Source organism: Pantherophis guttatus, chromosome 7, assembly GCF_059756535.1.
Source record: "Pantherophis guttatus breed Tessera chromosome 7, ASM5975653v1, whole genome shotgun sequence".
Classification (NCBI taxonomy): Eukaryota; Metazoa; Chordata; class Lepidosauria; order Squamata; family Colubridae; genus Pantherophis; species Pantherophis guttatus.
Window position 1 is genome coordinate 29,658,013 of NC_142069.1, and position 13,986 is coordinate 29,671,998.

At 37.9% G+C, this 13,986-nt stretch overlaps 1 protein-coding gene and 1 long non-coding RNA gene across 2 annotated transcripts in view; both read left to right on the forward strand.

Annotated features, from left to right (window-relative positions):
- The first annotated feature begins 440 nt into the window (after positions 1 to 440).
- LOC148112788 (uncharacterized) lies at positions 441 to 5,087 on the forward strand. Its single transcript, XR_015728882.1, has 2 exons — positions 441 to 557; positions 4,598 to 5,087. It is a non-coding gene; the product is annotated as an uncharacterized LOC148112788 (long non-coding RNA).
- Positions 5,088 to 10,137: 5,050 nt separating this feature from the next.
- The window catches only part of SH3BP1 (SH3 domain binding protein 1), a 32,476-nt gene continuing 28,627 nt past the window's right edge, over positions 10,138 to 13,986 (forward strand). The window contains exon 1 of the mRNA XM_087873860.1: positions 10,138 to 10,597. Coding sequence (XP_087729986.1) covers positions 10,542 to 10,597 — 56 coding nt within the window. The 5' untranslated portion in view covers positions 10,138 to 10,541. The remainder of the gene's footprint in view (positions 10,598 to 13,986) is intronic.

Below are 13,986 nucleotides of genomic sequence, written 5' to 3' on the forward strand. Positions count from 1 at the left end.
TCCACAAATACTAAGCATTTTTATAAAAAATATTAATGCGTTTTTTTAAAAAAGCAATTTACTGATATTTTATGCAGATCACTTGACTTAGTTGAGGGATAAGTGTAGGAGCAGCCATTTCCAGTCATAATGAGTTATGTTCCACAGTCTCAATTCCTGTTTTAGTGCAGTAACTTCCAATATAACTAAGATATGACCGTATCGACCACAGTTGCCTCCATATTCCATGCAAGGTAGTGTTTGTATAGTGATCTGTAGAGCAATTACAAAGCAACATTATTTGGCAGAAAGCAAGAGATGGCTGCAAATGCTAAGCATAGTTTTTAACTCTAGGAAACCTTGCCGACCGTTCTTCCTACTCCTGTTCTAGGCAGGGTTATTGTAACCTCAAACTGTATAACATAGTTTGTGGCCAAATCTGCTCTGCATATATTAATAGCTCTCACTTCCTCTTCCTGCTGCTTTTTGCAGGGCCTCTTCAGCAGTAATTTCTGCTATGTGATAGCTGGACTCGGTGGGAAAGGGAGGAAATGCATACTTGCATTTGAGATATAGCAGTAAGTACAGGTGGAGATTGATGCCTTATTTGGGGCTTGATACTGCTACTGTCTACAAATTTCCGTCACACACAACTTCTCAGATTGCTACGTTATTTTGTGAATTTGCTTCCTTTCTATTTTTGGTGGACATTATTGTACTATAACTAACTGTTTGAATCTTCGGTGGTAATCTTCGTAGCTTAGTTAATTAAGTTGATTGGATTTTAGAAAGGAAGCTGAAAGCGATCTGTACAAAGGAAGAATAATTATATTAGATTATAGCACTATACAGCAGTGATAGATTAATAAACTTTAACAGAAAAGCCATAATTATTCCACACAATAAGAGCAACTGGATGCTTCGTTTTTGCAGGTTGTGAGATGGTGACTGCAACCTCCCAGAAATGATTTTTTTTTTCATATTCCTTTAATCTGTGCAAGAAAACCAGTGAGCTCTTTTTTAACCTCGGTGAAACTGAAATTTAATGTCTTAATAAATACCTTAATTTAAGTAAGCAAGGAACCAAAAAGAATACCATCCCTATTTTAACACACCTGCGGAGTATCCTGGATCAGACATTTTCCTCCTCATGTCGCTACTGACGGTGCTAGCGACCGTTTGAAATAAACCGCTTACAGCAACTAAGACTTGGCAGGCAACATTGATTTATTATGTGCCATCACCTTGGTGTTGGCCACAAAGCTAGGCCCAAGTGAGCAGTCATTCAGATTTTCCAACAGGGCATCCACTTCTGTTGTGATCATTTCCATCCATTTCATTGCTGGCCATTCTCTTTTAGATTTGTCAAGAGTGTTAGGTCTTCACATACCTTCAAACATAATTTGAGTCTGGGCATCAATGCCTTGAATGAGAACTCCGGATTGATTCATTGTATGATCCACTTGGCTATCTCTGGTATTATTGGGAGCCTTTTGCCACACCAACATTCTAATTTTTTTTTCCTATCCTGCTTCTTCAGAATCCAACTTCTGCTTCCATAGAGTAACAGAAAAAAGTATTGCCTCCACAGTTCTGGTCTTTGTAGATACAAACATTTCACACTATATATGTATCTTTTCCAACGTCTTCAGCTGCGATCCTACCAAGTGCTAATCTGCAACATATTTCTTCACTGCTTCACTGTCAATTCTGAAAGGTAGAAACGGTCTACCACTTCAGTATATTTATTTGTCAGTTTTAAGGCAATGGTTGTATCTCTTGTCATTAGTTTGGTCATCTTTATATTTAATCTTGGTCTTGATTTTTCCATTGGTTCTCCTTTGATTTCATTACTAGAGCTTGCATATCATTTGCATTTTCAGTTATCAGAGTAGTGTCATCAACATACTGCAGATTTGTGATGTTTCTGCCTCGAATTTTAATTCTATATTGTTTTCCAATCCAGCCTTTCTCAGTATATATCCAGCATATAAATAGAATGAATTGGGAGAGAGCACACAACCTTGTCTCGTCTTTTACTGACTGAAGTCAGTTTGTTTAACCATGTTGTGCTCAGACTGTGGCTTCCTCTTCTGTTTTGCATAAGATCCATGAGATACTCTGAGATTCCTGTTTTCCTAGGGACATTACTGTACATAATTTGACATGCTCAACAAAATCCAAGGCTTTTCTATAGTTCTGAAGTAAGTACTGATTTCACTGGGGTATTTTTGGCTTTCTCACTTATCCAGCGCATGTCAATAATAATGTTTCTTGTTCCTCAGTGTTTTCTAAAACCAGCTTCAACATCAGCATTTTCCTTTCCTTGTACATCTCTAATTTACATTGTATGATCCTAAATATTGTTTTGCTGGTACGAGAGATTAAGAATATTGTACAATAGTTTGGACATTTTGCTAATTTTTCTTTTCTTTTTGTATTGGGATACAGATCTCTTCCAGTCTGTAGTCTACTGTACCGTTCTCCTAATTTGCAGGCATAGTTTGATTATGTCGGCTGTTTGAGGTAACCCAGACAAGAAGCTCAATAGGTAGTATTAGTTCTACCTTTATTGTAAAGTTAAATTAACAAAATATTACAAGACTGAAAATTTTTGGCCATCCTCCCTTTTTTTCTCTCCGAAATGCATTTCCTTCTGAAATGCTTCTCATGTTTCCTTCCCTTCCATGGACCAAGATATATTTTAGATGTCAGTTGTCCAGTCTGAAGTTCTTTCTCCTGTCTTCCACATACCATTAACAGATTAGAACCTTTATTAATTCTTCTATCGCTTGCATAGTCCTGCAGATATTCCATTCTTAAAAGACCTCTGACTTGCTAATGTTGGCCTGTTTTTTTCTACTACTAGTGGTGCTCAAAAATAGGGAATATCTTTAAAGGTATCTTGCTATAATTATCTCTACTGTACAGTATTTCAGCTTACTCTTTCCATCTTATTTGAGCTTCTTGGAGTCAATTACTAGCTGTACTACCATCTCACTGACATCGTTTGATATATCAGTTTGAGGTTGGAACATCTAAGTTCACAGATTTTTTTGGAAAATGTGAGGGTGGGTGTTATACCTGTTTTCATTTGTAATGTGTTAACATTGCCTCTGCTTCTTGTCTCATTCAATTGTTCTCTGAAACTTATGGTAATTTTTTTCCTGAGATTTTTGTTTTTAACTTCTCTTCTCTTGGCTATTTACCCACTTTCTTCTGCCATCCATTTTACTTTCTTCTGTTTCTTGATCTTTGGCAATCTTTTTTCACATTAATGCTTCTTTGATTATTAGAATTAAATTCACAATTCTTCTAGTTCCCTATTAACGAGGTTTAAGATTTCAAAAAAAATTGTGATCTTGAAAATGGTTAGCACGTACTCAAAGATCATATAATGGAAGCTCATCGCCTTTCTTTTTCTGCTTTAGCTTGATTTCAATCTTGCAAATATGTACTTCAGGGCTATTACACAGCCAGCCTCATCTTTGCTGTTACAACCGAGCTCTTCCACTGCCTTGTATCAATAATATAGTCAGTCTGATTTTTGTGCACCCTATCTGGTGATGTCCAGTTATACAGGTGTCATTTGGTTGTTTAAAGAATGTTAGCAATAAAAAAGTATTACTGGATTAGCAAAAACAGACTATTCTGCTTCATTTCTGTTTCTTAGACCATAGGTCCAACTGTCCTTTCAACCTTAAAACTATTTCCTACTTTGGCATTCTAGTTCCCAGCCACAATCTTACATGTTCTGCGAATTTCACATTAAACTTGAGCCTAAAACAGGATACAAATATGTAACCATCATATTAACATGTCTGCAAAGTCTAATATTCAGTCATTGAGTGCACCATTTCTAATTATTCTGCTTGCTACAGTATCTCCTTGACTATGAAAGCAACACTGTTCTTCCTTTGTTCTTCCCTTTGTTCTGAATAATAAACATGATCTTCTGATTGAAAGAGTCCAATGCCAGAACATTTCAGTTCACTGATGCCTAAGAAGTTAATGTGTTATTGGTTCATTTCAACTTTAACTGTGTTGAGCATCCCATGTTCATATTTCTTATGGTCTGTGCTCTCACTGTAATTCTGCCTTTGGAGGTCCAGCATTTCTTTTCATACACGGCAATATCAACTAGCAACTAGCCATTCCAGGGTCGTTAATCTGATTGCATTGTAAATACCATTAACACTCCAAAAGAACCTCAGCTTTTTCTCAGGAGAACATATGCCATCTGACCCAAAGGGCCCATCTTCTGGCACTATATTGCCAGTCACTTTATACTACCTTTCTAAGTGGCTTTCTTGCTAAAATAGAGGAATACTTTAGCATTGCTTTCTGCATGGTATGAAATGATGCCTTTGCCATTGTCACGAAACCTATCATCCACCTCCAGCATTTCCTTTATCACTGATGCCTACTTGCTTTAATTAACTGAGATTATCTTCATAGCTGGGTATATCATCATCACCATCATCATCAGTTTAGCCATTGTCTATCCACTGCAGGATGAATGCCTCTTCTGCATGTTTCCAACAGATACAGTCCTGAGTTTTCTTTTGCCAATTGGGCCCGCAATACTTGCTGATGTTGTCGATTTATCTTGTTTTAGATGGATCGACAACTCATCACTTCCAGAGACACCACTACCACTACAATCAACTAATGTAGCAGAATTGCTTCAGCAGAATTATTATATAATGGTTTTTTCTAAGTTGGAAGTCTGCTAAATGTGTTATATTTGAGTTCCCATAATTCCTGGTATTAGAGAGATTGCAGTCCGATGGATGACTGCTACAAATAGAAAAGTGACTAGAGTGGTTGTTTATGCTATTTTGAGCTGAGAAGAATACCCTGCTCTTACTTCCTTATGCAATTTACAAGAATTGAGCTCTGTCCATCCAGTGGATCAAGGCTTTAGTTTAAACATTTCACTGCTATACTGTATGTTATAAAGTGCATATCATCTCACATGCAACACGTTTATGAGGAATTCTAAGAAAGAAATGTATTTATTTAGACACTTTAACCCTGACTCTTGGAAATCCAATCCTAAATATTTCAGAATTAAATAAAACCCATTATAGATGGTAAATTCAAAGTAATCCATTTTATGCTTACTTTATTCACTTGTCTTTTAGGAATTTTTACAAAACTTGAGTTATGCAGAATTATCTGACCAGTGCACTGAAAAACTCTGATTCTGACCACTTATCCCTAGAAATTTTTTTAAAAAATTATATTTGCAATCAACCTTTATCACCACTATTCATTTTACAGATACAGTCAAGCAACAATAATTTAATATTTTTCCCCATAGCCTATGAATCAAAAGTCTTGCTTCCACTGAATTGAATGAATACTACTATAATCTACTTTCTCATAATAATATTCATTTGCATTACACCCCCTTACTCTGTACTTTTGCAAGATAGTACTTGGCTAATCTTGTTAAGTTAAAAAGGGTTGGAACATGTTTAGGATTTAGATAGAAGACCTACATAAAATTCCAGGCCTCAGAAGCAAATGCAACAATTGCTCAATAATTTCAGTTACATATACAAACCAGAACGTGTGTAGCAGCTCTAATTCAATTCCTTGAATATCTAGAGAATATTGTAGGTGCTGAGATATATCGTTCATATTTTTTCTCATCTACAACTATAGGTAGTTCTTGCTTAGCAACCACAAACTCAATTGTTTAAGCAGTCGCTGTGCAATTATGACTGCTTATGATCCTATTTCAGTTTGCTATATAAATTTGCAAAGATCATAAGTGTGAACATCATAAAGATTAGTTGTAAAATTACTTTTTCATCACTGTTGTAATTGCAAATAGTCACAAAACATGGACTACTTGTATAGAACTGATTTCTTCTCAACTGGACTATGACTGCTTTCCTGCCTTGTCCTTCAGGTTTCCTACTTCTCAGACCATAATTTGAATCAAATTCTTAATTACAGGTCAAAATCCCAGACAAAATCTATAGAAAACAGCTACAAAACTAATTAAAGCATACACCAAATAAAACATGGATAATTATGCTTGCACTAGTTGCTATCAGCTAAATATGAGTTTTATACGCCACAGGAACAAAGTTTCCATCTGCTAGTAAAAAGTAAACATAGATTTCTTCAATTGGGACAACTATGATCTGGATGACACAGAATCTCCATTAGCATTTACACTACAATAATATGCATTTGTTTCAATCTTTATGAGGGCAGAGCCTTTCTCCATATACATCAAGTGAATGGCACCAAGCAGTTAATATGGGGATTACCTATATATGAAGAGGAAATTTGGAGAAGGAAGCAAGCGGTCAGCAGTCAGGAAAGTAGTTACACCTGTTAGAAGAAAAACAAAGATATGTGTGTTTTCTGTAATCATACAATAAGGTTCTTGTTTGACTCTCAGCTGAACATGTGAATGACCTCCAGTTAACATAGCTCAGTGGTCCTATCAGATAAGACATTTTGTTGGAAGCAGAGGTGGTATTCAGCAGGTTCTGACCAGTTCTGGAGAACCAGTAGCAGAAATTTTGAGTAGTTCAGAGAACCGATAAATACCACCTCTGACTGGCCCAGCCCTCATCTATTCTCTGCCTCCCGAGTCCCAGCTGATCGGGAAGAAATGGGGATTTTGCAGTAACCTTCCCCTGGAGTGGGGTGGGAATGGAGATTTTACAGATTTTCCTTCCCCTGCCATGCCCACCAAGCCACGCCCACAGAACCAGTAGTAAAAAAAAATTGAAACCCACCACTAGTTGGAAGTATATAAACTGTTATGGTTGTTCTCAGTTATAAAAGCAGAATTTAGGGATGGGAAGCAGCTGAATGATGCAAGTCTTAACTGTTTCCTGAAGTTATTTCCAGTAGCACCAAGACAACCGTTTGTGGAAGGGCTCAACCAGGATATGAAGGAGATCACTGTCCAGAGCTGTTCATCACCAGGATGTACTTCAGACCTACCTGAAAATCCATTTTGCATTGTAAATGATTGCTGCTAATAAACTAAACCTTCAAAAATGTTCTTAACTTTTTTAAAAAAAAATACTGGCCACAATCATATCCTGTAATACTGAATTTCGTAACCTAACCATATGATATGAAATGAACATCTTTTATCAGTTGTGAATCTGTTACTATAATCAACATGTGGGTATGTGGACATGTATGTATACATTTCAATACATTGCCTATACTATGCAAATATTAAGGCATCATCCATCAACATTATGATTCAGTATTTGGAAGTGGTTATTTCTGGGGGGGAAATGGTATTTACAACAAAGTAACTAAAAGGATCCAAACTTGCATTTTTCACATTCACTGATTTCTTAGTTTGAAGCTGTAAAAAGTAAGATTAATCAGTATTCACCTTTGTTTCAGCTTCTGTTCATTTAGGGATGCCTTGAAACATACAGCTTGGGGTTGCCTAAATTTTCGCATACTGATTTCACATATTTTTACATCTGTATCTTATTTCTGTATTCCTGTTGAAAACTGACAGGTAAACTCATGTTTAAATACCTGCCTGAACTAGACAAAAGAAGAAAAATGTAATGACAGAAACATTAGAAAGATTTTAAATTTGGTCCATGTGACTTCGTATTCATAGGAATGGAGGGAATTTTTTTTTTAAAAGCATGAAAAGATAAAAGTTGAAAAAACATGCATTACAAAGTTGTATAATTTACCTACTTCCACAAGTATCAAGGAGGCCAGCATGGCATATTCATGGTTTCATTATGGGGGCTTTGCTTTTTAAAAAAAAAAAAAAACCACAATTTTAACTGTCATAGTTGAGAAGGTGTTGGTAACAGCATTAAATCTCCAGAACTAGAGATGATGAAGAATAAATCAGTGGGCATGAGTGTAATGTTCGGATGTTTATTTTCTTTCGGCATCAAAGGTTAATCTGTAGTGCTGGTGCAGGATGTAGCTGAAAATTTCCCGAAAGGCAGAATCTTATCATTTATTATTATGGATATTTTGTATTTGTGGCCACAACTAAACAGTTGGTATCACTGCACATTATCAACTTTCCTTTTTTTTTTTTTTATTGAAAAGTTTTAAAATGTTTTACAAACAAATTCCCCCCCTTTCCCCCACCCATTCCCCTCTCCCTCCCCCCCCCCCGACTTCCCAGAGCAAAATACAGGGTATTTAACAAACATAATCTAACATAAGCAAACTAACTATAAACTCTTAACTTCCCCTTACTCTTTAACTCTGCCATAGGTACTAAAATATCAAAGTAAAAAAAAATCATCTAAATATTTCATTCATAAGCTATTGCAACTTTTAGTCCCATATTTGTTTTGTATATAGTCAATCCATATTCTCCATTCCAGTACATATTTTTCATTCGAATGGTCCTTCAAATATGCAGAAATTTTAGCCATCTCCACCAAATTAGCTACTTTTAATGTTCATTCTTCAATAGTAGGTATTTCTTCCTTCTTCCAATATTGCGCCACCAAAAGTCTGGCTGCCGTTATTAAATTCAAAATCAAATTAGTCCCTCTAACTGTACATCCTTCAATTATACCCAATAAAAACAACTGTGGAATAAATTTTATCTTCCTTTTAAGAATATTTTGTATAATCCACCATATCTTAATCCAAAATGCCTTAATTTTCTTACATGTCCACCATACATGAAAATACGTTGCATCATCACATTTACATCTCCAATATGTAGGTTGTAAATTCGGGTACATACAGGCTAATTTTTGGGGATTTAAGTGCCATCTATAAAACATTTTGTGAAAATTTTCTCTTAGATTTTGGACTTGAGCAAACTTTCTCCCATACATCCATAGATATTGATTCCCCAAAGTTTTGTGCCCATCAACTTTCCTTGAGGACGTCCAAACCTTTGAAAAACCCATTTGTCTTTGCCTAGCGGTAACACTGATCAATTCTATCTGCGATCCTGTCTGGGAATACTTATAAATCAGATATACATGATTTTGTATTTTACAGCTAGTTTTCCTCTGGCTCATTCACACAGGTTGCTAAGCCATAAGGAAGCTTGTTCAGCCTTAATACAGCTTTTTGAGTGAACCTCAATAAGTAGTAACAACATTGTACAAAACAATATTAAATATGTTTTAAAAAGTAGTAAAAACATTGTACCACTGTAACAACATTGCCAAAATGTCTCTTAAGAATTGTTAACTTAATCTTGTGTAGCTTCTTCTCTGGTAATACTGTACTGCTAACTAGAGCGTACAAAACATTTGCTAGACCAATTCTCGAATACAGCCTATCTGCTGGATAGGAACCCGCACTGCATATCAGACATTAATACAACTGAACGAGTCCAGAGATATTTCACGAGAAGAGTCCTCCACTCCTTGACTTCACAACAGAATACTTTATGCCACCAGGCTTGAAATTTTGGGCTTAGACAATTTAGAACTATGCTGTCTTCAGTCTGACCTAAGTGTAGTACATAAAATTATCTGCTACAGTGTTCTATTTGTCAATGACTACTTCAGCTTCAACCACAACAATACCCAAGCACACATAGATACAAACTTAAGGTAAACTGCTCCAAACTTGATTGTAGAAAATACGACTTCCACAACAGAGTGGTCAATGCCTGGAATGCACTACCTGACTGTGGTTTCTTCCCCAATCTCCCATAATTTTAACCTTAGACTGTCTACTGTTGACCTCACCCCATTCCTAAGAGGTCTGTAAGGGCTGTGCATAAGTGCACCAGTGTGCCTACCGTCCCTGTCCTACCATCCTCATTTATTCGTATCCATTTCATGTATTCATAATCATGTTTATACTTATATCTGTAATCTTATATATGCTTGACAAATAAATAAATAAACCTAGATATGATGGCTTATTTCATAAATCATGACTCAGATAAGATGTGGGCTCATTTTGCCACCTATTCTAATCAACGGGCTGTCGTCTTTGCACAAACCTTTATGCTAATGTGTCAAACATACACTATTAAGCCCTGGAGAGAGAAAAGCAGAAAGAAAGTAGGAAGTGCTACCACATGAGCCTTGTAGATCAGCTTGTTCTGCCTTGTTTCATGTTTGCTGTAATCATATTTCCCCTTTAAGACTTGGCTGAAGTTATTTGTGTGGTTTTTTTTTTAAGGGGTGGTGACAGGAACTCAGAGAAACCACCACAGATTTTACCTGACAAGCACAAGGAAAGGTTGTGTTAAGAGGCTAGAAGGAGCAAGAGAATTAGGAAGCTGGAAAGTTTGCCAAAAAAAAAAAAAAAGTAAAGCAGCACCCAGAAAAAGATGAGTAAAGCTCATTAGTGGAAGGGGAAACCATGAGAAGGAAGTAGACTTGGGAGGAGAGGCGTAAAGACACAAAGGGAGGATAGGTGGAGAAGAAAAAGGAGGTCAAACTAGAAGATGACAAGGAAGTGACAGGAAGAAGCCTGCAGTGAAGGCGGGGAGAGAGAGAGCAACGGATGGCAGCAAGTGCAGCTGGCTTGTATTGAGGAGGCACTAAAGCCTCTGGCTTGTTTTCCTGCTTTGGTGGTACTATTTCAGCTGGGCCCACAGGATGATGAAGAAGCAGTTTAACTGGATGCGGCAACAGCTCAGTTACCCAAGTGGACGGTAAGGACTACTTGTTTGGCTGCATTGCTAGACTCTTTATACAGTTTGGGGTGCTAGAACTTTGTGTTTAAAAGTTCAGGTGGATTTAGATTTTGTATCTCTAGCTGGAGGGTAGCTACTTTAAAAACTCTCACAGGGTAGCTCTCGATGGAGGTACCCTGCCTCCAAAGTCTAATACGGAGAAACTCTACTTTTTTCCTTCTGTGGGATTATTTAATTACAGTTTATTAATGGTTTACAGATCACCTTCCTATGCCCCCACCATGTTCACTCAGCAGACTTCTAAAAAGCTTCCATGGTGATTATTTTCTCACAACGGAATAGCCCTTGTTTCTGCAAACCTGTTAAGACTTCAACACCCAGATTTTGCAATCAAAAGGGGAAAGAGTTCTGATTCCCAATTGTTTAACAAGAACAAAATGTCCTCTTCACTCTTATCATAGCTTGTTGCTGACCCTGATGTTGTTGACCTCACTATTAAAATTAAGAAAGCCAATGTGGTATTGTGGTTAAGGTGCTGGAGTAGGAGTGTGGACGCTCAGATTCTCCTTCTCCCTTGGCTGCAGAAACCAGTTTGATAACTTTGAGCCAATCAATCCCCCTCCTCAACCATTATCAGCATCAGGCTCTGCAACAAGCTAGATTCTAAGCAATTCATCCTCACTGCATCATGCATGGTTAGATTCACCTGTAAGTGATGCAAGGCAAAACAAGCAAGCAGAGCCTTAGCAGGAGAAGTGCTAAGAACAGCAACTGTTGAAATGAAAATAGTGGGGCTAATCATAAATTGATTTCAGGGTAGAAAATGTGGAATCCATCTATTATTCCTATCAGATAATGAGAAAGGGCTTTTGAATTATATATACCTTTTGTGTATATAGTTCAACCGATGGTCTCTGGAATTAGTGAAACAAAAACTGGATTCTGCAGAATTGAAAGCTGCCTTTCCCTGTTGTAATTAAAACAGAAATCTTTGTGTGTGTGTGTGTGAGAGAGAGAGAGAGAGAGAGAGAGAATAACCACATGCTTTGAAACCTCATCTACAGAGCAGTGGTGGGTTTCAAATTTTTTTATTATGGGTTCTGTGGGTGTGGCTTGATGGGAGTGGCATGGCTTGGTGGGCGTGGCAGGGGAAGGATACTGTAAAATCTCCATTCCCACCCCAATCCAGGAGAAGGTTACTGCAAAATCCCCATTTCCTCCCGATCAGCTGGGATTCGGGAGGCAGAGAATAGATGGGGGTGGGGCCAGTCAGAATTTTTACTACCGGTTCTCCGAACTACTCAAAATTTCCGCTACCGGTTCTCCAGAACTGGTCAGAACCTGCTGAAACCCACCTCTGCTACAGAGGCATAGACACTTTTGCTCTTTCCTAAAATAAAAGCGGAGGTTTTCAGATAGCAGAATCTGTACAATATTTTACTTGTAGGCGATGAGATTGCTACAATTAAAGCCCATGGGAGGTATGTATGTATATATCCTGAGTCATATCAATTTCATGTTTAGTCACTTTCTTGAGCAGTTAAAATAGCAGCTATCAATCAAAGGCTTACACTGGTGATCTTACGTATCCCTGAAATAATAACTGGAGATTGGTAAACTTCTAAAGATGCGAGCGATAAGTTATAACTGGCAAGATAGGAAGAATTATGGCATTTACAAGAATTCTGGCGAATCATAGGATCCCCGTTCCTGAATTACAAATAAAAAAAAGGCCAAAGGTCATGTTTCTATTAGGTTATGTTACCAACCTAGGTGTTACTAATCCTGCATCTCAATCATGTCATGCTTAATGTGGTGCATTTAGTCCAATATGCCTGAAAAGTACCAGGTTAAAAACTTTTTCTTGCCAAATATGAGCAAGAGGATGAGCAGCATCTTTGCTCCAAGAGAAGGCAGTGTTGATTGGCCGGAGGACAGATAACTTTATTGTTTGTTTTATTTTATTTATTTGTTTGTTAGATTTATTTGCCGCCTATCTAACTGTGGGGCTATTCTTGTTGTTATTGTTAGAATAACTCTGAAATATTATTGCCCTTCAGAGATTTAAATCAAAATTCAATTATCTCTGAGGAAGATGGGCAGTTAAAAAAAAACTAGGAAGTATAAATAAAATAAATCTGATTCCTGATGATTCTTGTATTTCTGGGCTGCTCTGCAACCATTCAGCACATCTATCGATGGATAGGATTTTACTTTTGGTCTCCCAGTGGCAAACCCATTTCACTAGCCCAACGATAAACAATTTAGTGCAGGGGTGTCAAACTCAAGGCTCACAGGCCAGATCCAACCCATGGGGTACTTAGGCTGCCCTTGAAACAGTGAAAGACTGGCCTGCAGTGCCTCTGCCAATGAAAATGGAACTTGGGAAGTGGCGACGGCTTCCTGCAACCATCTGCCAGCGTGCGGCCTCCCAAGCTCCATTTTTGGTGGCGGAGGGTTGCAGGAGACCGTCACAGCCTCCCCAGCTCCGTTTTGGCTGGCAGAGCGCTCGGGCCCCCACAGGCGCCCCTAACATGAGTGACGTCAAGCTGGCCACGCCCACCCTGGCCACACCCATCCGGCCCCCAAGGTCAAAGACAACCCTGATGCGGCCCTCAATGAAATCGAGTTTGACACCCCTGATTTAGTGCCTTTCAAATATTTTGATTACAATTCCTGTAATCTCTGGCTCTTGGTCATGCTGAATGGGGATTTTGAAATTCTTCTCCAAGACATAAGTGACACCTGGTTGCCTATCCCTGCACTAAACAGTCACAAGGGAGATTCCACGGAGGTTGGATGAGGAGGTCTCTTCATAATTTTTGTTCCTGTCATTTTTTTAAGCCGGAAGTGCAAGAGAAATTTGAGTGCTTACCATACATTTAAAAACGCAGGAATGACATCAGTAGAGTTAGGGCAGGGTTCTCCTCCTGGGAGTCCTGAAGCTGCTTTTCCTGTCTTCCCTGTCTAGTTGTTGTGAAGTTACTCATCCCATTCCAAGATGGGGGTGGTGAAGAGGATCTTTGCAGACTTGCTCACCTAGGCTAATTGCACAAAAGGACACCTAAGTATTGCTGTTGTTGCATAAAACAAGCGGCCGTGTTTAATAACATGTTTTTTAGGTTTAACTATTGTTTGTTTGCAACTTTCATTAAAATGCCATTGGGATCAGTCACAACACATTTTTTTAAAAAAGCAGGGAGAAGAATTCATCATCTCCCCAGGATGGTTGGGGCTATAACGTTGTGAACATTATTTCAACAATGCAGCAGCAATTAAGTACCAAACTATTAACATTATGATACTTGTGTTTTAGCAGAGCATTTATTTAAAATGGGATTTCCCCCTCCGCCATAAGATAATGTTACACCCAGTTATAACAGTAATTTTCAGCTCATGAGCAACTG